The sequence below is a fragment of the Neodiprion pinetum genome, chromosome 5 (assembly GCF_021155775.2).
Source record: "Neodiprion pinetum isolate iyNeoPine1 chromosome 5, iyNeoPine1.2, whole genome shotgun sequence".
Lineage (NCBI taxonomy): Eukaryota > Metazoa > Arthropoda > Insecta > Hymenoptera > Diprionidae > Neodiprion > Neodiprion pinetum.
This window is the reverse complement of record NC_060236.1, coordinates 1,289,063-1,313,769: the sequence shown is the minus strand read 5'-3', so window position 1 is coordinate 1,313,769 and position 24,707 is coordinate 1,289,063. Positions and strand designations below refer to the sequence as shown.

General features: G+C 41.9%; 2 protein-coding genes across 3 annotated transcripts in view; one reads left to right on the top strand and one right to left on the bottom strand.

Annotated features, from left to right (window-relative positions):
• LOC124219830 (phosphatase and actin regulator 1) overlaps positions 1-24,540 on the bottom strand; it is a 76,746-nt gene extending 52,206 nt beyond the window's left edge. The window contains exons 1-2 of the mRNA XM_046627993.2: positions 24,531-24,540; positions 23,400-23,810 (exon numbers count right to left, since the gene is read on the bottom strand). Coding sequence (XP_046483949.1) covers positions 23,400-23,810; positions 24,531-24,540 — 421 coding nt within the window. The remainder of the gene's footprint in view (positions 1-23,399; positions 23,811-24,530) is intronic.
• On the top strand, positions 54-2,353 carry LOC124219898 (uncharacterized). Of its 2 annotated transcripts, XM_046628143.2 has the most exons (5): positions 54-331; positions 465-544; positions 1,122-1,235; positions 1,377-1,445; positions 1,575-2,353. In XM_046628143.2, exons 1-5 carry the CDS (start codon positions 168-170, stop codon positions 1,652-1,654), a joined length of 507 nt encoding a protein of 168 aa, XP_046484099.1. In that variant the 5' UTR covers positions 54-167; the 3' UTR covers positions 1,655-2,353. The 2 variants fall into 2 exon arrangements, with proteins under 2 accessions (XP_046484099.1, XP_046484100.1); XM_046628144.2 differs by lacking the exon at positions 1,377-1,445.
• Positions 24,541-24,707: the final 167 nt, after the last annotated feature.

Genomic DNA, 24,707 nt, shown 5'->3' with positions numbered 1-24,707 from the left:
CGATACTGGGCGTTGAGTTGCGCGCTCCGCGTGAATCCGTCACTCCTCACTAAACCGCGTTTCGAACAAGTCCGCAACGGTGTGCTCGGGGTTTACTCGACGTTGGTATACGATACCACGTTCGTTCGAACAACACTCCCCCTCTCCCGTCACGAAAGCTCGAGAGGATGCGCCAGTGGTCAGTTTCGATTCCGACACCGCGAGCCACGCACTCGTCGAAACGCAACGCAACGCAACCCAACGCGATGTACCCTCAAGTCACCAGCCAAGCTCAGATTCTGACGTCACTCGTCGCGCTGCTCCTCGGCGCCATTACGTGTGTCGCCTCAAGGTGCGTGCGATAACATGTTCTAATAGCTTTCTCTCTTAACCACCTCGGAAAGAATTCCCCCTGTTTTGATCCCGGTAATACGGAATCGAAATGCGGTTCGCCTGCTTTTAACTCTCTTGTTTTTATGACGCAGAAGCATCCGGCCGGACAATTTCATCATCGGTAACACCGAGCGACCACCATCAAAGCCCGTCATGTACGAGCTTGACGAAGGTAAAACAACAATATGACGCGACGTTCTCGCGCAAAAACAAAACTAGATAAGAATTTTCATCCTCAACGCACAGAGCGGAGTATCAAGTCGTGCGTCGGTTTTAATTGACGAAAATACTTCTCTCCAGTTGACCGCAATCACTGGAGGTTAATCGAGTAATTAAGAACGCGTTGCTTGCCGAGTGCCAACGTCTTTCGATGAGATCGGTCAGCCTACCCCTCCCTCCCTCCCTTGCCCCAGAATTTTTGCATCTCGTTTCTTGGTACACGACATTATTATGTAGATACACACACACACACACACACACACACACACACACACACACACACACACACACACACACACACACACACACACACACACACACACACACACACACACACACACACACACACACACACACACACACACACACACACACACACACTCGTTTCGTCGTTACGATAATTCAATAATGATTGGTCGTAAACACTGCTTGACGTTCGGTTCTCTTTACCGAGGCAACGGTCGTTAATAACACTCAATTGGAAACAAAACACAGGGAGAGATAATGTTGATAGTAAATGTTGTTTTTAGATACGGAAGATAAATTATTCGTAAACAATGATCAAGGCTCGAGCCAGGGAGGAGATTATTACTCGAGATCTGGTCTAATGTTCAACATGCCGATAGCGGTGGCCATCTTGTTTTGTAAGCTATACATTTTATACATAATACACGAATATTTCGTAGCGCAAGGAAAGAAAGAAAGAAAGAAAGAAAGAAGACGTGTCGTGTCGCGTGAATACGTCAGTCGAAAATTAACGTTTTTAATACGCATCTATTTTACAGCCGTGATTCTACTGATTTGTTGCTTTTGCTGCCTCCGATGCGCCGTCGACTACGAGGGTTATAAAAAAAGTAATTAGTAACAAATCCAAATTAAAAAAAAAAAAAAAAACCAACAACCGTTACGAGTTAACTGCATTGATAACACACAGTTTGTTCCCTTTTTTATTCGAAAAACTAATCGATTCATTTCACTTTCAGCACTTTACTGTAGACCGAAAAAGCTGAACCCTGTCGACGTGGTGCGAATTTTGAAACTGGACGAACCGATAAAAAAGTGATTGTTTCTCTACTTTTTCAACCTGAATTTTTGAACGCGAATCATTCCACGCATACGACAAAATTTCAGGAGAAAAATCTCTACGCATGATGATAATTACGTAACGCACATTAACTATACGCACCTTAATCAGCTATACTCACTAATATATATCCACAGCATATCGTATTCAATGCAGTTTTTTTTTTTTTTTTTTACATATATCGCGGAAACAAACGTGTTTGCAAAAATTCAACGCGTTGCAGATTCCATTGTATAGTATAAAAGCCTTATTACATGGAAAGATTGAGTCAAGTTAAAACTGGGTAAATATATATAATATATATACATGTAACAAGGCAAGGCATTTTTGTATCTGATTATAAGATAAAAAAAAATTATATTCTGCTAACTATATTATATAAAATAATTCTTATAATTCTTAATACGCGAACAAGAAACTACATATTTATAGACACCCAACGTGTGCCTGTCTATCATATCGATTCATCGAATTGTAAGTAGCTAAATTTAATTACGTATGTAATTAAACGCATTGCTTTTATATACATACACTACGAAACGATCTTCCATTATTTCTTTTTTATTCTTATAACATTATTGACTGATTTTGCAAAAAACTTGTATCATATTATGTATATGAAATAAAGTTGACCAGATGTTGTGTCTTTTTTATTGTACGATCAACCGTTGATTGAAATTTGTGTTTTTCTTTCTTCCCATCGCCGACTCCACCCTGCGAACACGCCTCTGGCTTTTGTATAAACGCGTCCACTTTGTCCGCGGATTAATAATCAACCTTCCATACCGTCATCCATCATCCGGCGGAGCGCCTTAACCGTAAAACGAATGGACGTATGAAAGGGTGGTAAAAGCGAGAGCCGCGAGAGCGGGTCAATTTGTGAAAATCCACACGTGCCCCTCTCTCTCTCTCTCTCTCTCTCTCGCTCTCTCCCTCAATTAGGTCAATTAGACTAACGAGTCAACTCGAGGATAAATATTGCATGAAAAGCTTTGCAAAGGAGGCTGGGTCACAGCGTTCTCTTGTACAAAATCCGTCGAGACGTTCGTTCGAACGTTGAAAAACAATTATAAATCGCAGTGTAATATCGGCTATACTCAATTACTCACCCATCACACTGTAGTTAAAGCGTCGAGATTATCACACGAATTTACCGCTGTTATTTTTATCTTGATACTAGCTTGAAAAAAGAGGATTACCTGAAACAAACAGAAAAAAAAACGTACGATTTAAGCAGAGCGAAACTTCATTGATCATCGACGATATTTCAATTTATCAACATTTTTCGTTCCGCGGTATATTTCAATGGGATTGACCCTTACCGTCACGCGATTCGGTTTTTTTTTTTTTTTTTTTTTTTTATTTGGCATGGGAAGTGCAGTTAAACGTTTATTATATATTTAATAAAACTAAGAACAAACCCTAAAATTGGTTGAATTATCAACATTGTTTCAGACAGTATCCTTGAATGAGATTTATATAAATATTTGTTTCAAGACAACGCGATTTTAGGCCGAGAATAGGTACAATTTCCAATACTATATATACACGCACCTCTTCAGAAGGGTGAAAATTACCCCGACGCATTGAATTTTGTAAAATCTAACGACCATTCCGAGATCTCTGTCAACCAATGAATTCCAAGCATTTTTAATACACTTAAGTTATCAAGATTTTCTGCCAACGAATTACGTTCACGAAAATACTTCTTTTTCCTACATGTTTATTTATAACAATTATAAACAATTATGGATTCACAAACAATCTTCATCGTTTCAAAGTTTAATTATTCTTTTTGCCTGAAAATGTAAAAAAAAAATTCAGGATTCTGCATGAAATATAAAAGAAATGACAAGAGAAAAAAAGAAGAAGGGTGCAACCACTTCAGTGGCTTCTGTGACCGAAAGGGTTGAGCGATTAGAAATACGAACGTGACGCATCGCTCAATTGGAGTTTGCAAACTGTGAATTGTATTGCGGGTATTGTATAATATTGGCGCCAGGAAAATTGATTCGTTTCGCTTGGACGGTGAAACGTTTTTCATTAAAAAATATATATCCATCCATACCGGCGCTTTTGTATTTCAAGCATCAATTTGGCCAAGGTTTGCAAGACAAGTCGCTTCGTTTTCTCCGAACAAAGCAAGCAAGGCTAAATATTCGTTTGCAGGATGCGGAACAGTTCGTAAGGTTCTGGCAAAACGCCCGAGAGATTCAGAGTAATACTTAATTTTACACCATCCTGCCGTTTATCACTGAAAGATGAACGAACTGCCGCTGAACTTTCGCCGAGTATAGTTCGCATGGAATAATAACGCAGGGTGAAAGAATCCGGATAAATTTCGCAAAATATTGAGCAGAGAAGCTCAGGTCTTTGTCAAGGTACGTTTATGATCATGGGTTTGGAAAAAATTGATCATTTTAACAAGCTTGAAATGAGTAGCGTTATCGCAACGATGCATTTCTGTGAAAATAATCCTCGTTTCACAACTTGGGATTGTCTGAAATTCGGTAAATAGCAATAAAGCACAACCGGATACTCGTATTATTATTTTTTTTTAACTCAATTGTTATACGTAAAAATTGTTCTGAAATTCTAAAGTTAAAAAAAAAAATATGGATTCTTTTTCCGAGGTCTCGTCACGTTATTACGTTACTAATTATTAACCTCGTCGACTTTATCGCTACATTTTTCAAGCCTGCAGTGAAAGTGAAGTAAATTTTCTATTCAACGAGCATCTACAATATTATTTCATGGAAACAAGTTCTACCCGCGGGGTTGATTAATACCTTAATATAAACCGTAAAAAGTAAAGTTTAATCCCCCTCTCACCAATACAGCCGTAGTCTTCGTCGTAATATAATTCTCACACACAGCCGAGCAGCACTCAAGTGAAATGAAAGTTAAGGATAAGCTGTAGGACAAAAGCTTGCGGTAAACTTTTGAATAACAGTACCTAATTATTCCGCTTGGGTAATAATCATTACAAATCCATTAGCAGATTGAATTAAAATATCTAGACTAATAAGACTTGAGAATCATCTTACGAGAAAAACCAAAAAAGGCCGACGATCAAGCCTGGAAATTGACAGGATAGTAGAATTCCATAACGAATCTACCCAGCCGTGTAATTCTGACGGTTTTGAACGCATCGGAGCGAATTCGAACATGTTCTAGGTACCGCAGATCCGGTGACACGGATGCGTTCGATCCGCCGATTGGATGGGAAGTTATTGTGCCGAAAGCTTTATGCGTAAAATCAGGGTTTCGTTGGTTGGTGTTCGGAAATTCGGGACGAAAGCTGCAGCCTGCATCGACAATTGGCGATAAACCCGAACCATCTGAATCCTGCTGTTTAGCGTTACTGACGACGATTTCCAAAAGGAATCGATTCCCGTGATTTCCGAATCAATGAGATTACCTGCGACTTGCTACGATTTCTGCTGATTTTTGAACTTGTCGTCGGGACTTGATTTCTAAATTTCAGAAGTCATTGATTTCCAGACTGTCGAGAAACGAACATTGATTAATTATTACAGATTAACAATAATTAATTTGCGAATAACTTCTCTCTTCTCTCGCAATCGTTTTTGCGAACACTTAAAACTTTTTTCACTTGTATCGATAAACGTTTGCTTGCTTGAAAAGGAAATTCCCGAAATCACGCGATTTTCTACACATTACGAGAAATCTTGTGGAAAACATGAATCATGGGATTCGAGCGATTTCCAGGGACTTTTAGCGATTGCCTGTCCGATTTCGTATGAAATGGTTCAACGATTTCTCAAGTGAACGACTCCTCGACCGACACAGCATAAAGAATAATTACGCAAGTAAAAAAACTGACAACACTGTAACTTAACGCGGTATCTTACAGCCACTGTGATAACGAATAACGGGCAACCGGAGTCCGTAATTAAATTTCCGCACCGCATCAGGCATTCGAACGAACACCGAATAGTCAATCTTATCACAAATCGGCTGATCCGTGAATTCGATACAACCGGATGAAAATTATCAAAAGCAAAAGCCCGGCGTTTTCGGTTGATCCAAAAGGCAAACGATCCGCGGTAACAAACCTTGAAAGAGATGCGAGAGGCCAGAGCCTTTGAAGCAGGAACACCCCATGATGTATCCCATCATCGGATCCAACCTTACACCGATCAACACAAGCCGCGGGATTTCGAAACCGGAAGTTATCGGCACAAGTCGCGTTCGGCACTGCGGTCTTCGATCTTTAATTAGAGGTGGTGGTCGTCCAGTGACCACCAGGTACGGTCATCGGTTAACGGTTATTAATTATATGCGACTGAACGGCGGACGCACGTTTTTGATCGATCAAACTCCCACTCGGTACGATATACATATATATATATATATACACATGTATAAATAACGGAAAATCGTGCCGAGTGCGCGGGATATATTCTATTTTGCGTAAAAGCCCGAACGAACGATAATCGACGAAGGAGTATAATTTATGTTGCAAAATATTCTACCCGATCTCATTTTGTCGATAACGATAACTCTCCGCGCTTCTTCGTGATACAAGCATCGAAACTACTGACGTTGCCCGTAAACGAACGATCGGTTTTATTGTCCGCTGGGTCGTAGGTACGTAGAATCTATATATCTTACCTTGGCGATTAGATATTCCAATCACGAATCCCGAGCTGTCTGATCGACGAAATTGGTATACGTCAAACGACGTACGATGACCGTTGTCCGTGTATTTCGCGTAGGTATGATTACTACCGCAAGAAGCGACGACGATAACGCGCATGCGCTCAAGATCATTGCGACGTGGTATAGATACAGGTATAACGCGTGTAAGTTTTATGAATTCAAATATTTGCCGATTTAATTCAAATTTTATCACAGAGTTTGGTGAAACGAAAATCAAAACTTGATCGAGCATTTGTCAAATAAATTCCCCTTACGGATACCTTAAATTTTGAATAATTTCAGAGCGATTTAAGTTAAAAAATTGATATATGGGAGCGATCTCCGCCAACTCGGCCACTTTTTACTTATTTATTTATTTTTTTTTATCCTCTAGGATCTGTTCCATGTAGTACAACTCAAAGTTACTCTCCGTGAATTTTTTTTTAGATTTTTCAATTCACTCGTTTCGGAAATATTTTTATTTTTTTTTTCTAACCCGTATATTATGTAAGATTGAAGTCAAACAAAAAAAAACTTTAATACAACAAAGTTTTGTCGTTACACGAACTATTCGATGCAATACGTGTTATATTTTTGATGGCGTCAGAATGACTATTTTCAGAGGGGAAAAAAAAATGGAAATAATTTTCCTTTCAATGCGAAACCTTTGATTCCGCTGTAAATTTTACAGGGTATTTGGCAGTGTATTGGAAACGTATAAAAAAAAAAAAAAATTGGCACCTTGGAACTCGAAATTCTTGTCCGGTAGAAAAAAATAATTCATTGAAAAAGGTGAATTAATGTACATCTGAGTTTCTTGTTTCCATTAAATTATTTTTTTTTAGATTATGTTTTTAGTTATTAAATAACAGAGAAAATTCACAACAATTTTGATACATTATTCCTAAATATTCGTTTTACCTCATTCAATATTTCTCTTCCCCGCCCTAAGCATTTTATTCTAAAACAACCAACTCGAAAGCGGCAAGTTTTTTGACGAGGACTGAACGAGAGATCCGTTCGTCATTAAATTTAGCGTCGTTTCAACTCGACAAGGATCGTGTGCAGCTTAATTCCTCGCGTCGTTTGTTCGCTTTCGCAAATACAGTCTTCCTCTTTTTTTTTCCCCCTCCTCTTATCCCGCGAGACGAAAACGGGGATTCATCTTCTTGTCGTCAGGGGCGGGTGACACGCTTCTTATTACGAATTCGGCTCACCTTATACGTGGTTCCGATCTTCCGAACTCCACGCCAACGAAACGACTCAGGTATAAAGTTACGCGCGACGTTCCCAGAGAGAATGAGATTGATACCGCGCCGATTCCTCGTCGATTCTCCCCAGCAGCTTCGAAGATGGATTATTCTGGCTCCGTCAAACAAACGAACAGATCCGAGTATTTGGCTGACCGATTCGAGAAGAAACGTTGGAACAGGATCAGCGATATGGGTTTGATCCGCAGAGGCTGCTGCGGGAGGCGAAAAGCTTCGACGAGAAGATATCGGGACTGATCGTTAATCAAGATGAGCGCCACCAGCGAACATACGAATTCATCTTTGCCTCCCTTTCTCCCGCTTTACGGAATTCTAACCGCGGTTCATTTTTTATCTTTCTTTTTCTTAAGATGCACTCAAAATTTTTTTGACGTATAGTGAAAAAAAATTGTTGTAAAACCCGAAGGAGGTAGAAGAATATTTGGAAGTCAATACCGATATTTTAATATTTTCAACTTATTTTTACGTGTACACCTTACGGACTTGTATATATATATATATATATATATATATATATATGTTACGTAACCTTCTTCTGTCACACGTATATCGGAAATCGATTTGAGGAAAAAAAAAAAAAAAAGAAAGAAAAGTTGCAATAAATTTTCACCGACGTTCGCGTCGTCGAAGCTGTCAATGTGAGAAATTCGATGCAGACGGATAGTTTAATTCGACGTTGCGGTTGGATGGAAAAGGATATACATATAGAAAAAAAACCACAAAAAGATGAATGAAAGATAGATAGATATATATATATATAGAGAGAGAGAGAGAGAGGGAGAGAGAGAGAACAAAAGAAATCGATATTTGCAATCTCCCTGGACTACGTGTATCAGCGGCAGTAGTTTTGATGCCTTTTCGATGTACGTCGCGCGATACATTCGCGAAAAGCGAAGATATGTATATAAATACGAGGACGCGTTAAACGAAACAACGACGACGTTATAAATCGCGCGAGGTTTTCGCATTCGTTCAACGGAGATCTTCTTGGAAAGAAGGTACGAACGAAGAATTGCCGAGTTCCAGAAATACGCGCGCAGAGATTTATGAATGGAGAAGAAAATTTCTGTGAGAAGTTGTATATTTTCACACAAACAGGTATCGCGGTCCCTTTTGCTTTTTTTTTTGTTTTTTTCCTTTTTCGTACACTTGTACCGCTTCTTCTATTTCTCTCTCCTCACTGCTCCTCGAGTGTTATCCACGCACGGTATTGTCCTTCTCCATGACTTTTTACACACTTCACTCACGAATCGCCAGAGAGGTTTCCCCGCAATAACAGACGCGGATAAAAATGGAAAATCAGACGACTATAAGACGGAACATCGTGGGTGGTTGTGGGTAGGTATTTTCATACCTGAAACGCGAAGGTCGTCTGATAACTCGGCGTGTGATGTAACACGGGTTGTAAAAACGGCGCGAAGCGGAGACACGCGAGGTAATTGATCGTCGTTAATAACGTTAGTATATGATATGCTGAAACCCGACTGTAACGTCAAGTTTCGCGTAAATTTTTGCAATATTTTACACCGTCATGAATTAAATAACGATGAAACGGGAGAATCGTGAAAGAGAAAGAAAAATATCGATCTAGTTTACGACGGACGGACAGTTTTTAAATATCATCAAGATTATGCGAATCGTCGAAAAAAAAAAAAAAGTTTTGTAAAGTCAAGTTGCACATAATTCATCAAGTTTTATCTTTGTTCTTTATTTTTATAATTTTTATAATTTTTTTCTTTCTTTCTCTTTTGACGAAATTTCGCCGTACAATATAACCGGGGGTGTTTTTTTTCCCCGCAGCCGTTGTACGAGACACTGACTTATTCATGGATAGATTTTACGACTACGGGTGGGCAGGAGAAAAAGAGTTGGTCGGGTTCAGAGGTCGACCCAGTAAAGTAACGCGTTCACGCGGCGAAACGTATCTTCTTCAGCACCGTTGGTTCGTTGGTTTTTCGTCGAGGGTTTCGAGGCGAATCCTCGCCCATTTTCACGTCCACGGCGATGAAGACAAAGGGGCGAAAACGAGCCGCTTTGACGTGTTTAGAAAATCCCCGCTTCTCAACGTTACGGAGAAATCATTTATTTGGCGAGCTTGAAAGTTTGCGCGATGATAAGTAAATCGTCAAAAGTTTCGTTGTATCGACGATAATCCGATGGATAACTATCAACGTAATTTCACGGATGCAAAACACTTTGCAAATTTATATACTCAAACACTTGAAAAGATGACGGAGTCACTTACTTATCTTATAAAAGTGATTTTACAATCAAAATTCTACCCAAGCGGTTAATTGCTTGTGCAAGAATTGTTTCGCATTGTAACGCTACAGCTGAAAATTAGATCGTAATGATTTGTCATTAAACCTTCGGGGCTCGGAAATTCCACAAATGTCTACGTGGCTGGGTTAGAATTCGTAAATGCGACTCGAACAATTTGGAATAATGTTTTGGGTCCGGCGGATGGAGCCGGACAGAATTCAAGGGTTAATTGTTACAAGAATGGCTTGACATTTGCAAAACAAAGCAAACAAACGACACCCACGACGTTTATTATTAATTCTACGACATAATACCTGATTTTACAAAGTCAAGTGATGTAAGACATTTAATGTTCGACCTACTCGCGTCTTCGCAATAATCCGACTCGAGCTCCGAAATACACGAAAGATGCTCGCAGAATCGAGAACGAAAAGAATTTCCGGAGATAATTTAAGGACACGAATCCTCAGGCAGACTAAAGTGTGGAACCGATGAAATTACACTCAGCGCTCATGAATATCGCAACTCGTTAAAAGCCTGCCTGCCCGAGGGCGCTTAGCGTACAGATCTTCGATGTAGTGAAAATTTATACGCATCAAGAAAGCGTTGCAAATTTGCGAGGTGTAATAGCACTGGTTGACAAAAATTCACATTTTGTGTCCAACGAGAAAACTTTGAATTGATTATGTTTGTAACAAGGTTTAGCGTAACAAAATTGATGTTAGAATATGTTGGATACGAATAGTTTTATTGTATTATGATTGTTTTGGTTTTTCCAAGCGTGAATCCACTTTTAAAAAACAATTACTCAGCGACCGAAAATAAATATATCATTCGCAGGAAACCTTTGAAAACAAGAAACAATTCAGGGATATTTCCAGTTTTTTTTTTAAGGACAACGAAAATTCCGGAATATTTCCAGGACCACTGGACAAACCGCGCATCGTTAATCACGAATTTAGGAGACGAGGTCAAGAGCTCCCCTTCAATTTCGTCCTTCCTACCAAATTTAAACAACCATCCATCGACTCTTGGTGTTACCTAGCCGATGATCCAACCGCGAACAAACCCACCGAACTAATTAGTTTTCCGCCGCACAGTCGACCGGTATTTAAATAAACAAGAATTTAATCTAGTATCGTTCTAACGGAAGCAGAAAAAGGACGAGGCTCCAAACCATCGTGCCGAAATTCTGACTATCCCAGAGATTCCACCATCCTGACTTGGTGCAGACGCGTAATTTCCTTAAACTTCGTTTTATTCGCATGGATATTTACGGAGATAGAAACCGACGTGTAATGAATTTCAGGGCAAATTCACACACAAACAAGGCACAAGAAAAAGGGAGAGTGAAAGTGAAAAATACGGAAAAAGACCTTGATCTGTTCCACGTTCCCTGCTTCTACGTATCCGTTGATTAATGACGCCCCGAGTAGTTGGCAAATTAATCTGTTTGCAGGTATAACACGGAGGAGAAGAGGAAACGAGTTCTCAATTACTCAAACTCGGCTGCATTCATCCATACATTGATGATTACTCAACTGTGCGGAGAATATGCCGTAGGTATGTAACAAAACGGAGTAATGAATATTGCGCACCTTCAAAACTTGTGAATTCAGAAGCCCTTCCTTGTCGTTGAGACGAAAAAAAAAAAAATATATATATATATATGGTATAAAAATAAAACAAGAATTTTTTACCTCGTCTTTTCTAAAATTATACCGTAATGTTCGTCTCTGTGACGTATATATCACGATGTTATCAAGATAATTAATGATACCGGAGAAGTTCTTTCAAGTAACGGCAGCAGCAGCAGACCGTCGCAATATTTCGGATAATTAATATCGATGCGGAAGAAGAGCTTCAACGATTATATTGTTGCAATATACGTTATTAGCAGCCCGTCGCGATTTCGCCTACATCCAAATTAAATGTAATAAAATGAAAATTCTATTCGGATAAAAAAAAAAACAAAATCTTGCTAACGGTTGAAAAAAAATAAATAAAAAAATAAAAATCGCTTCAGTCGTTCTTGAGTTATAAGCGAACTTACGTCACAAAAGACTGGAGTTTTATACATATTATATTTATAGCTGTTGCCCACATATAGAAATGCCACTCAAAGAAAGCGTTTCGAAAACTCACGAACTGTCGTTAAACTATACAAAACACACTCATTTGTTGAAACGACTCGCGTGCCACATATTGTAAAGTGATTCTACTAATTCAGAATTCGTCGCTGCCGTGCGCAAAATAATCGATCAAAGTTTCATCGCAGTCGGATGAATCAATGAATGGTATAGGACAAACAAACAAACGTAACATAATAATACGTATACGTAGATAAAAACCTCTGTACACCAATGACGATTGATTTAATTTCGATGTCATGGGAAATCAATCTTGAACTCATCAGAAATCAGCCACGAGAAAGAATTGAAGAGAATAATTAAGCAGCAGCTTTCATGAATGTGCAAATAAAGCGGTTTTCGTATAGTAAATTTACAGGCATTGGGGTAATCGGGCGGCTAAGAGATTCAATTAAACCTAAACCAACGGGTAAAATTTAGTTCAGACTTAGTCCGTAGTTAACGAACCGCATATATGTATACGTCACTGAAAGGGTAGTAAAATTTGGGTCAGCTAGATCGAGATCAGCTCTCGGGATAAACGATCACGCAAGAGATGTAATATTTTTACCCGTGGTGAGATTCCTTCTCCCTTTTTCTTTTTTCATCCACGGCATATCTCATTTTAAAACGTAAAATTATTCAGAGGTTTTAAGAGGGGTCGTCGTCGGTTCCTGAAACTTCGCGAAAAGCACAAAATGCCTTTGAAGACGATTCTGAAACGAACAACGCGACGGAATTGGGTAGAAAATATTGTCCATTCTAATTTTGTCATTTGTTCAAATTAACTGTGAAAAATTACACCGAATTTTCAATAACAAATCAAACGCCAACGGTCAATGCGTGCGTAATTTGAAAAGTTCGCTTGATCGACGACGATCGGTATAAACAATAGCCCCTTGTGATTTATCGAGTATATTATACGTTAAGCTGTTCAAAGGTGTTCAACCCGAAATAACAAGTAACGGGAGGAAAAAAACCAAATTCAAAATTGACGTCGAGAGGTAAATTTGAGTATGTCATGCGTAAATAATTGTCTCATAGACTGTAAACCCAGGTTAGATGGACCGTTCAGCAAGAAGAATTTGATCTAAGGTAAATTCCGCAGAACAAAAAATCGGAGGTTAGAATATAGGGGATAAATTGTAGAGGAAAATTGAAACCGAAAAAAAAAAGAATTATTCTAATTACGGCAGCATTACGATGTGTAGCGATACTGTTAACGCACTAAAAACCGTAAAATTCAGAGGCATGGAATGAAAAATTCATCGTAAATTTACCGTCGCAAACAGCGACGATAAAGGGTAAGAAAAAAAGAGGAGTCACGCTGCTCGTAGTTTACTACAAGACTCTTCATATTCATAGATTACACTCGCAGTGGTCGTGTAACTTATACATTACAGGTTTGTCATCTCTTATAAATCACATCTCAATTTTAAACCATTCACCGTAGATCCTTTATCGTTGTACAAAAGCTCTCTCACGCAATGTCCAAAATATCTCTTTCAGGTTATCCGTTTAATTTACAGTCAACATCGTCGTTGCTTTACGCGTATCCTGAACGACCGTAAAAATAATCCTTCTTACACCGAAAAGAAAATTCCTCACTTCTTTTTCTTTGACTGCACAAGACGATTTTAAACGATTCTTCAATAATCGGAATTGCTTGGCAGTGCGAAATGATCAATTTCACAGCTGGCTGCTCTGTACGGAATCTATTCCAGGTCATGCCGATTAAACGGATGGAATGAAAATAGTGAATAAGAGAGAAAGTAATTTAGCGTAATGGTTGCAACATCGTGAATTAAAATGTCGCAGTTTGCGACCTTTTCTGGTTTGCACAACCCTACCGTAAACCTGTCGTCCAATTGTACCTGTTACACGCCCATGAAAGAGAGAAAGAGGGGGGGAGAGAGTGTGAGCATCTCCACGAAGTGCCAAATTTATGTCACACTTGTAGATTACCGTACACATCCATCAACAGAGGAGGATTTTCAGTATGCAAATGCGGATTGTGTGCTGCGCAGAGTTGCGGGTATGCATAATAATCGCGGTGGCAACGACGAGCACTCGGAACGTACGAAAGTAAAACACAAGGTGAATATACCGAACCGATAATTGTCGAGAAGTGAATCGATCGGCGGCGGCATTGCCGGGTAAATATGCACAAAGCGAGCAAACGAGGGTATAGGAAAGCCAGTAATTCCACGTAGGCACGAGGTGCAATTCAAATTCACTACCGCAACACATCGGAGTGAAATGTAGTATCAGTGCCATAGTCACGCGAGTGGGCAATAACGCGAACCCGGATCCGCTACCGGGTTTGCAAATGTTCGCCTAATTGTAGGTAGCAACGCATCGTACGTACAAAGTAACGGATTGTTTCGGAGGAAAGTCAAAGATGAGGGTAAAATCCCTGGTGAACCAGTAAACACCGAGGCCGCTTGTTTAACAAGTCCAACATGCATGGAAAAAAATCAGCACAACGCCGAACCTTTTCTGCGCCGCATAAAGCACCACTGCAGCATCAAACATCACAGTTTTTCCGTATAGTGGGGAGGTCAACGACTGGGTGCAGCAACCATGGGAGATACGACAAGAACGTGTATCACAGACTGCGCAGCGTAGCTGGAACACCGGCTGTACGATGTTGGCTGTTGTCCAGTGTTCCGGGCGGTGTCATGACGTCCACTTGGTTAATCAACAAACATCGTCAACCACCACTCGACCGGTTTTTCGGATCACAGGTTGAACGCGTCGCACACGTGTTCACCGGTTCATAACTACAGTACACATCGACTGATTGCCGAGCATTGGATGATCACGTACAATCATTCACCACCAACAAGGTACGTGCACTTGTTCGCAACAAAAACGCTCTTAGGTCTATAACTGATCGTACAAAATCACCACCGACTGCTGAACATTCACCTGCACGGAAATGATGTTACTTCGGTCTAACGTCGATTGGATATGAACTGATTTGTTTGACATCCGATCACCCCGCCACGCCACACGACTCACGTCTGACTAAATAACGAATAAGAAATCAGTGAAAATGCGTTACGACTCTGGGCAGCATCAGCAATCGAGGGTGGTTGGAGGGTAGCTTAACATTGCACAAGTAGCTAATGGAACCGTGAAGATTAAAGGCAGTCTCGAAACCGGGGAAGACCATTAAAACGCGATTGGACGGTGCAGAGTGTCGCTAACGAATCGAACTTCGTTAGAGGTATCGGGTTGTACACGTTTCTCGGTCATTGATCGACGAGACTGAACAAAATGAATGGAATCCGAAACGTTAAACGCGTTGCTGATATTGCCAAGAACCTTTTTCCGACCCGTAAAACAGATGGTCGAAAGAAGCGTGTGGCTCGTTTCCAGAACGATAATTGAAGAGCCGGTGAGTGAATGAGTTTCGAAAAAAGGGCTGCGATTGGTTGGCTGATTCAAGATGGCCGATTGCCGGTCGGCGCACAAGCTACGCAGCTTGTAAGAGTCCACGGTTGTCACGTGCGACGTTGACGAAAGGACAACGACACATGGCGGTTCAATCGGCAGGAGGCAAGGTGTCGCTGCTGCGCGGGGGCGCGGCTGGTGCAGCGATCAGGGTTGACCAAGGGGTGGGTGGCGGAGGATGGAGACGAGCTGGGCTCGAGAGAGAGAGAGAGAAAGGGAGAAAGAAGGGCGACAACCAACGGCGAGGAAAGACAACGACGGCAATGACGATGATGCGGATCGCGGATGGCGCAGAAGGCGAACTTCTCCTGTTTCGTATCCGCACCGTGACTCGGGGTGAGGGTACGCGGCGCGTGGAGGTCGGCTAACGACTGGCGTCGGGGCGCCGTCGCCGTCGCGGTGCCTTCCAGCCCGGCTCGCTGGATTCTGCCTCCGATAGGCTCACCGACACGCCACAATCACCCGGCTGTCGGGGGTGTGCGTTACGGGGAAGTACGTCGAACCTCGAATAACTCGATGCCGCGTGCAGCCTGCCCGCCTTCCTTCCTTCCTTTCTTCCTTACCCTCGAGTGTTGACTTCAACCCTCTCGCCTATCACAATATCGCCACAGTCTGCAGGGTGGTACCTCGACTCTGTCGATATCAGCGCTCATATGGACTCGCGTTTCACGGAGACTACGCAAGGAGACCAAATAACATGTAAACAAATAGCTGCCTGAAATAAGATGGCACTGGCGTTCCGTATGCATCGAAGAGAGTGGAGGGAGTATAAGGCGGCAGTGAAAAAACTTTCTACAAATCACATTGCAAGATCATTGATTAGTCGATCTTAAGCGTTCCTGCAACCAATGACACTTCGGTGCAAAAGTAAACTTAATGCGTACGATTACTGTGACAAGTTTTGTCAATCCACTCCTTTTTGTTTCTGTTCCTCATGTACTCTTCATATCGCGGTTCTTCATGCGGGAAATAGGGTAGATGTACCCTACGACTTTGGTCAACACTCACTTTTAAACAGTAGACAAGGTGTGCACCAAATATCGAATATCCATAAGCGAAATTTGCACGAAGCCAGATTTTAATCACGAATCGATTAATTGAGAGGGAATTGATTGAAAATCAAATTGTTCAATGCAGTGTTTTAGAAAGCTGACAATTGGTATGGTGACCGCAATCATTCGATACGGCGATACTTTTCATGACCGAGAGAGATGCAGTGCCTTTAGGTACTACGGCCACCTTATATTTCAGTATCTACTGTAGAATATCGTCATACTCAAGTAAAAAGTTCAGGGAGCTTAAAAGAGTGGGTATAAATGAAAAGAAGGCGAATATTCACGTTGATCTTTAAGGCTTCCTATTCCTCCTCTTCTTCTTCTTCTTTTTCGGATATAGTGGATTGGCAGTTTTATTGATATTTACAGTCAAAGTTTCATTTTGCTAAGGGGTGAAGAGTTATTTCTCATGAAAAGCTACGAAGCCCAAAGTTGAGTGAGAGCGGTCACACAGCGAAGGACATCAAAGTGGAGAAGGGGAGAACGTTTGCTAAAACGTTCCAAAGCACATAAAAAAAACCAGGCGCAAAGTCTATGCGGAGAAAATTATGTCAAGTGTAGCACATACACGGGGTTAACGAATATCCTCTACGTAAAGCGTACGGAACTTGAGTGAAACTTCTCAAGTCCACCCGTTACCGACCCGCAATTGCGAGAAACAAATATCGAGCACGAGATCTGGGTCACGTTTTACACTGCAGGTTTCGGTAAAATCCAAGGAAGTGGGGAACGAGAGAAAAAAAAAAAAATGATAACTAAAAGTGAAGCTTGGAATTAAAGCTCACCTCGCCAAAGTCAAAGCTTGCACCCGATAATTGCCTCAAAAATCTCGTACTCATGAGCGGTTTCAATGAGAACCTATAGTTCGCATGCGGTTGGCGGTTGTGTCCATCCCGTATGCAGCGTCCAGAATGGAGCAATTTGTATGAAAGCTTTTTGACCAGCTCTGAGCAGCGCCGGATGGGATCCCCTCCCAGATCTACCTACCTACATTTTCGTATGGAATATTTTCGTGGGATCTCGTATATTATGCATCTACCTATCTGCCTCGCGCAGCTGTCTGTCAATGCTGCACGTAAGCTAGACTGGTTTTTCCGTTCATGGTTATGACACAGCACGTAGCTGTGCACAAGTAAACCAATTCGGGATCAATGGTCCGGAAAGCACGTTTTGCATATTGGCCAAAAGTAAAGAATAAGAAAATAATATAATGAAGATACACATGTGAGAATGCTGAGAAAATTTCGCGGGTCATTTGCATGGACGCGGGTTGAGAATTATCGAGAAAGAGGAAAAATGGGGTGGCTGCGAATGGATTTTAGAGTCGCGAATGTCGTCTCTAGCCAAGCTCTCGTACCCTCCAGAGTTTCGAACAAGCGGCATAAATTCAAAACTTGTTTCGTGTCTGGCAGTCGGAGGGTGGAGCTCGCGGTTCACCTTTTCTGCCGGAAGAAATGAAGGACGAAGGTGGAGGCCGAGTTTTATTTTCCCGGAAGTACATCTGGCTCGTCGGAGGTGAGAGAGGTGATTTTTGCAAGGAAATATGGCCGAGGGGCGCGCAGCAGGAAACGACGCGAGATTCCCGTTCCCCCCACACTTGTCGTTATGTTTGTGTTTCGAGATTACTGTTTGCCCGTCGTTAGGACGAAGGAAGCGTCTCGACTCGGTCGAATCATCGAGCAAAGGGCGAAACATCTCTCGGGGAATTAGAGCCACGAGGAAATAAACAACAACCGGATCAAGGGAAGAAAAGTCGGGGATAAAATAACGGCACTACATTCAATGCCAGGGTTCTTTAAATTTTCTGGCCACCTGCACGCGACACTCTTGGGAACACCGAGGTCGATGAAGTGGTGAACTATCAAGAAGCTCTCGGAAGAATTAGTCGCGAAGTGTAAATTTCCGCTTCTGAAATTGACCGGCGAATTATCGACCGCAAGTTGTACCCAATACACGCAACTTTCTTCTTACGACAGGAAGTGATCTCTTTATACCCAAGAAACGATGTCTCGAAGAATTCCTTACGAATGGAGTAACTAAAGAAGTAGCGGATCATCATTTTTCCCATACTCTTGGCCTGCTCGAGACGTTGAAACCTTTGCACCTGAGACAGGGCTGTAACTAGGAACTTTACTTTTTAATGTGTATCGACCTCGCTCCTCGCGTTTCACTTCCATTTTTCCGCGCGGCCACTTGAAGCGGCTCTTCCTTCTCATGCTCGTGGGAAAGAAGAGCGACGCGCGTGTCTGGATGGAGTAAAGATGAGAGAAAAATAGGGGGAGAAAGGCGTGTGACGTAAAGAAAGGAAAAAAAAGAATTAAAAAAATGTTGGACGGCGGAGGGGGCTTACACAATTCTGTTTTCCCCAAGGTGGCTATTGCACGTTGTTCTTTTCGGCAGAGTCGTATAACCGTTGTTATTTTCATCCAGGGAGAGGCTCGCACGGGTTGAACAAGGATTACGAAAGTCCCGATTTAGAAAATACGTCGCCCCGGACGGTCATTCAAACCGATCCCTCATTTTGCCCCGAGGTATTTATGTTCAGTCACGAGTCGCGGAAAAATATGTAAGGATAAAACGAAAAAAAGAGAAGAAAAAGAAGAAGAAAAAGCATCGTTAAAGGCGACCCCATATTCGACATCTGGAACGTCTGAGTAACAATTTGCGCGAGAATTTCTCTCCTCAATTGTCTCCAGCATCGATTCCCCATCCAGCCATCCACCAGGTTCGAGACCCTTCTGGACCCCGAATAAGGTTCAAAGCGCCTCCGCACGCTTGAGTACATTCGTCAAGGGTACCGGTGTGGTAGGGAGTCACGAAGCCTTGATCACCTGATCAACTACTCTCAAAGAAGCCCTTGTCCTTCCAGTAACAAGGGGTTCGAGTCAATTCACCGCGTTGATGACCTCGGCCTAAAGTCATGCGAGCAAATCTTCTCTTCCGGAGTGATTCGAAAAACTCTCAAGCAGCGTGGGTTCTCTGACGTTTAAATAAAAATATGACACCTTACCGCCTGCGTGCTATGAAGAAGAAAATGACAGCTCAAGTTGCACCTCGACAATATTTTAGAGGTCGAAGCTGAAGGGGTTCGATTTGTTACGTCAGATGCCAAGGCTGCAACTCTGCAGCTAGTGGAAAAGTGCAGAGTTTAATGGTAATCCTGTCAGAGATATCGATCGAAGCTTTATAGGGGGTTGATTAAATTGAAGCCAACTAAACCATCAACAGGCAACGACTTTCGCTCAGGTCCGCAAAGCCCTCTTTCATACATCCGCCAATCTTACAAGTTTTCGCCACAACGTTTGTTCGGGTGGAAAAAAATCATTGTGACTTATAATGGAACGAATTCCGCAAGTCAAAGGCGAAGTTCAACTGTCGGATGACTGACGGAAACTGACGATGATGGAACCGAACTCGAGCCGCCTAGGAATGCGAACGTTACGTGCCATGAAACTGGGTGCAATGGGTGATCGATATCGAGGCCAGAAGAGAAACCCTAGGCTCGAGAGCTCCCAGGCAGCAATAGCTACGCAACACGCTTTGCAGCAGTCCAGGTTTCCGAGACGCAACCAACCGTCATAGCTGTCGACTCGAAACGGTACTTCGATCAAAACGATAAAATCAAACAAGGTGAGAACCTGCAGACGTCACGGTATCCAGTAAAAAGTCTGTACAAAAAAATGCAAGGAAATCTCCAGGACATTTTCAGGTCATTCAAGGACATTAAAAATAGAATACTTTTAGGACACAAGCAAAATTCAAGGACATTTTCAGGACCACTGGAGACCATCAGAAGGGATTGACTGCCGCTTGCTAATTGTCCGTAGTCTTTGCAGCTCGCAGCTGTTCTTTTAGCTCCTCGAGGGGTTGGTTTGCGGTTGGTAGAGTGGAGGAGGTGGACTAGCTGGCGGAGTTGGCGTTTGCGGCGTTAAAGATAGTCAGGGTTTGCCTGGCAGACCATTCGTGCCTTCGTGTCTCGGAAAAAAGGGGGTCGATATCCAGGAGCACCGTTCAGCATCGCTTTTACCCCATGGTCCGGGCGTACCGCAAAACGCACTCATATTTTTCATGTTTAAAGCTGAAAACCGTTTCCGGACAAAAAATACTCCCCAGGAAACATAAAGGCGAACGTCGACTCCGGGAAAACAGGCATCTCGCAAAGTCCCCGTCAATGTTCGTTAGGCTGAGACGTCTGCACAACAGCTGCTGTTTCGCGTTAGGTGCGAAAGCAGCTCGCAAGGAGAATTAATTAACTCGGGATTAATTTAGGCGCGTTATATAATAAACGAATGAGTTTCACACGTCGTCGTTCACAGCACATGTCCTGGACCGTTACACGTATCCCGTATTTCTCCCTCCTCTCGGATAAAACAAACGTCTTTTAACCAACGTGGTGGCAAATGTCAGTAGTCATACAACCTGCTACATTTTCTAAACGTTTACGTGAAACACGATCTTCCTATTCCCACCTGGGCGTTGCTCCGATCCATAAATCGAAGGCATTCTCGAGTGCTTCCATTAGAGAAGTATTTCAGCTCGAAGGAAATCCTTTTTCGTTACGAGTGACGACGCTTTGTGACGAATAGTACGACCTGATTCCTCAAGCTGTATATTATCATCGTGTACATATTTGTAATATTGTACAATATTTGCGGTAAGTTCGTTCAAGTTTTCTTTCCTGAAACCAGAATTCTTGCCACGAAAATGTGTATCATTTTTATTTACCTTTGCAATGTTTCAGTGGCAAAACAATCCAACGTTTTTTTAACATACTAAAACCCTACTTTCCGTATCACGGCGAATATAAAATGGCATCTGCCCACCTAAAATCAAAGAGTAGGTATATCACGTCTCCAAGAGAAGGTCAGCTCACTCTGATTACATAGTCGGGTTCTCGTAACGTGTGGCATTAAGAATGATACGGATAAAATAGGGAGACTTTTTGAGGCTTCGGTTTAACCAACGCTAGGGAAACCCGATAACCTTATAACAGCAGCGTGATAGACGGTGATACGAGGAGTCCGGTGATCAAAACAAATGTCTACTCATACTATATTTCTCAAGTGTTTAAAGCTTATTTGAGAGAACGAGAAAAGCTCTTGCGACGTTTACAGCAACGGTATTGCTCAAGCTAGATAAAACGTATAAAATTTGATCAGTGTCGTTCTGTATACATAGATCGTACATTTTCTTTGCTACGATCAGTGCTTTGCCGGTGAAGTTCACTACCGGAAACCAACCAACCAAAGAACGCAAAGAAGAAAAGTTGTCGGCAATTCACTTCGTAGTTTCCAGAGTTTAAACTTATTGGATTCGATTGAATGCTCTACAAAAGAGAAACAAGGACTTTTTCTTCGATTTCTATTCAACTCAAATATATTTGATGGTTTATTTTTCTTTTGTTCTTCGATCCCCAGTTGAGCTCTCTAAAAAAATTTTCACGTACAAATTTCAAGACTCTGGGGTACCGATGGTGATTAATTGACGTTCATTTCAGACTGCGAGAATTTAAAATGGATATCAGACGTAGATTAATCCACATACATGCGTAACATAATTAGCATTCATCAGTCGAGTTGATAATAAGACTCGTTGAACGTTAAGGTCGAGCATAACTTTAAGAAAAAATGGAAGCTCTGCATCAGGATTCATTCGTCTAGCCCTAATGAGATTCTAACTAGCCTCTGTTTGCAAGCCACCAGCAGAAGGAGATAAAAAAAAAAAAAAAGAAGAATAAGTCAGACGGTGCGAGGAATGAGAAAATGAGAAAATGAAGAAAAACGAGAAGTCGACTAAAATCGTACGGCGCAAGTCGGACTCTCCCTCATTCTTCAGTAGCTAGTAGCGGTGCACCAGGTACTCAGACGAGCATTTCCACCAGTCGTAAGACAATTCTCTGCAGTACGCAAAGAAGACGAACCACCGCGAACTCGAGTTTCGCGGTTGAAACACTCTCCAAAGACAGAGAGAGAAAATAAAAATAAAAAAAAAATAAATAAATAAAAAAAGAAAAAAACTGCCCAAGAGAGGCTGACTCTGCTCGTCGAATGTTGGAAACCAATTTTCCCTGTGTGATCTCGCGGCGGTAAGTCGAGACGATCATCCGCACGTATAAGGCAGGTACGCAGTCTGAACGTGAATGGGAAGTCGGACGTTGATGTAATAACTCGTCTTCCAGCCGCGGCTGTACGCCATGCGAGATCTAATATCCCCCGGATTTACCCCCCTTAGCACAAATTGGCTCGAGATGATGGATGTACATATATATATACGTATATATACACTTTGGTACAATTGGATCGAATTGGACGATGCTTAGAGCAAAATTAATCAGTATCGTCCACCAAAGAACTCCTCGAGAGTTCAACACGCAACGAAAATAGTGTAGTCTGACTGGACCAAGGAACGAAATGAAATACCACGAGGTTCGTATAAAGATAGGCTAAATCCAACCTCGCGTTGGATAAGTTTACTCACTAGCTCTACTTACTGGAATATAAGCTGCTTTGAGGGAAGGGGGTTACAATAGTAGTTCTTAAAAAACCGAGAGTCTCTATAAGTCCGAGAGAGAGAAAAAAAGGTATGATACACAGACAACCCAACATGGTTATGGTTGTTTACCTCTTCAACCTTAACTTTATTCGAGGTTTGACTTGTAGCCAAAAATTGCTAACCTTTGTTACCATTTTCATGATCACGGCGACCTCGATTCAACGTCCAAGACAATTTTAGTCACACTTTTCTCTCGCAATCAGTTATACAAGGACGTTTATAGCGATCCTCGTCTGGCGCTCTGTCTTTCCGAAAAAAAAAAAAAAAAAAAAATCGACAAGAGACCAACGCTTGGAGAAGGGCATGGTTCGATTCTTCGATCGGCACTCACCTTGCGTGTTGCCGTTGAGCTGCCCCGATGATTGGAGGCACGGGGTGAGCGGCGATGGCCGCGGGGACGGCTGGGACGAGGGTTGACCATCGATGGAGGACGGCGGGTTCGCTGTTGTTGGAGTCGGTGTACCGGACTGCGAACTCTGGTTCTGCTGGTTCTGCTGGTTCTGTTGGTGATGGACGGAAGACCCACCGGAGTTCGGCGTTGACGCCGGCGTTCCGTGGGAATTTTGTTGTTGTTGTTGTTGTTGTTGCTGCTGCTGCTGCTGCTGCTGTTGTTGTTGTTGTTGTTGCTGTAGCTGCTGCTGCTGCTGCTGATGGTGCTGTTGCAGTTGTTGCTGCAACTGTTGCTGCTGCTGCGACAGCGTGGAAGGAGGTAGCTGTATGATGCCTGGATCACCGGCTGGACCTGATCATTTATAAAATAAAAATCAAACGTTTGTACGACTTTCGATAACGAGTTTCGATGAACCGTGGTAACCTGCGGCTGACTCGTCTTTTTAACGAGACTGAAATATCGTTCCGGTTTACGTAAATAATATACGTACAACGGTAATTGCAACGTGACGAAATTAAAACAAGGGTTTATAAAGGTTTCAGTCGCAGCGGAGTTTCTAAGCTCGGCGATATACGGTTATACATATACTTCGGGCTTATAATTAATAAATCCTTTCTCCTAACCAGTCACCGAATAAATTGCGAAATTTACGATTATAATCTTGACCCTTTGTACCGGATAAAATAATAACGATAACACCAACGCTTTATAATTCAATGATATTGTCAAACAGTTTCTGTATTAAAAAATAAAACTTCGTGGATATTTCGGTAGACAAAAAAATTCAGAGGTATCTTCTATTTTTAATTTTTTTTTTCTTCTTTGTTTTATATTTCGGGATAAGAATACACGCGACTGACACCAAGGTCCCCGAGACTTGGACGACGATGACACATTTTGTAGATACCTACGTAATTGTCAAACAAAAGCGGCGGCGGTGCCGTCAGTTTGTCTGTCGTTTGAATATTGATGATTATTATTCGTAACGCGTTTCTAGAATTGAGTATTATTCGTCTCCTCTAAGTCGTAAGTTACGAACTTGAACCAGGATTATTTGACGACTCTAGTCACCTTGCCGCATGATATGTAACTATAATAAATAATAAGCGGATAAAGAGGGAAAGAAAGAGACAGAGAGAGAGAGAGAGAGAGAGAGAAAGAGAGAGAAAGAATGAGAGAGAGACACGTTTGAATTCAACCGGGAATTTACTCGATGTTTAGCGACAAACGGAAGTAAAGATCGTAGAC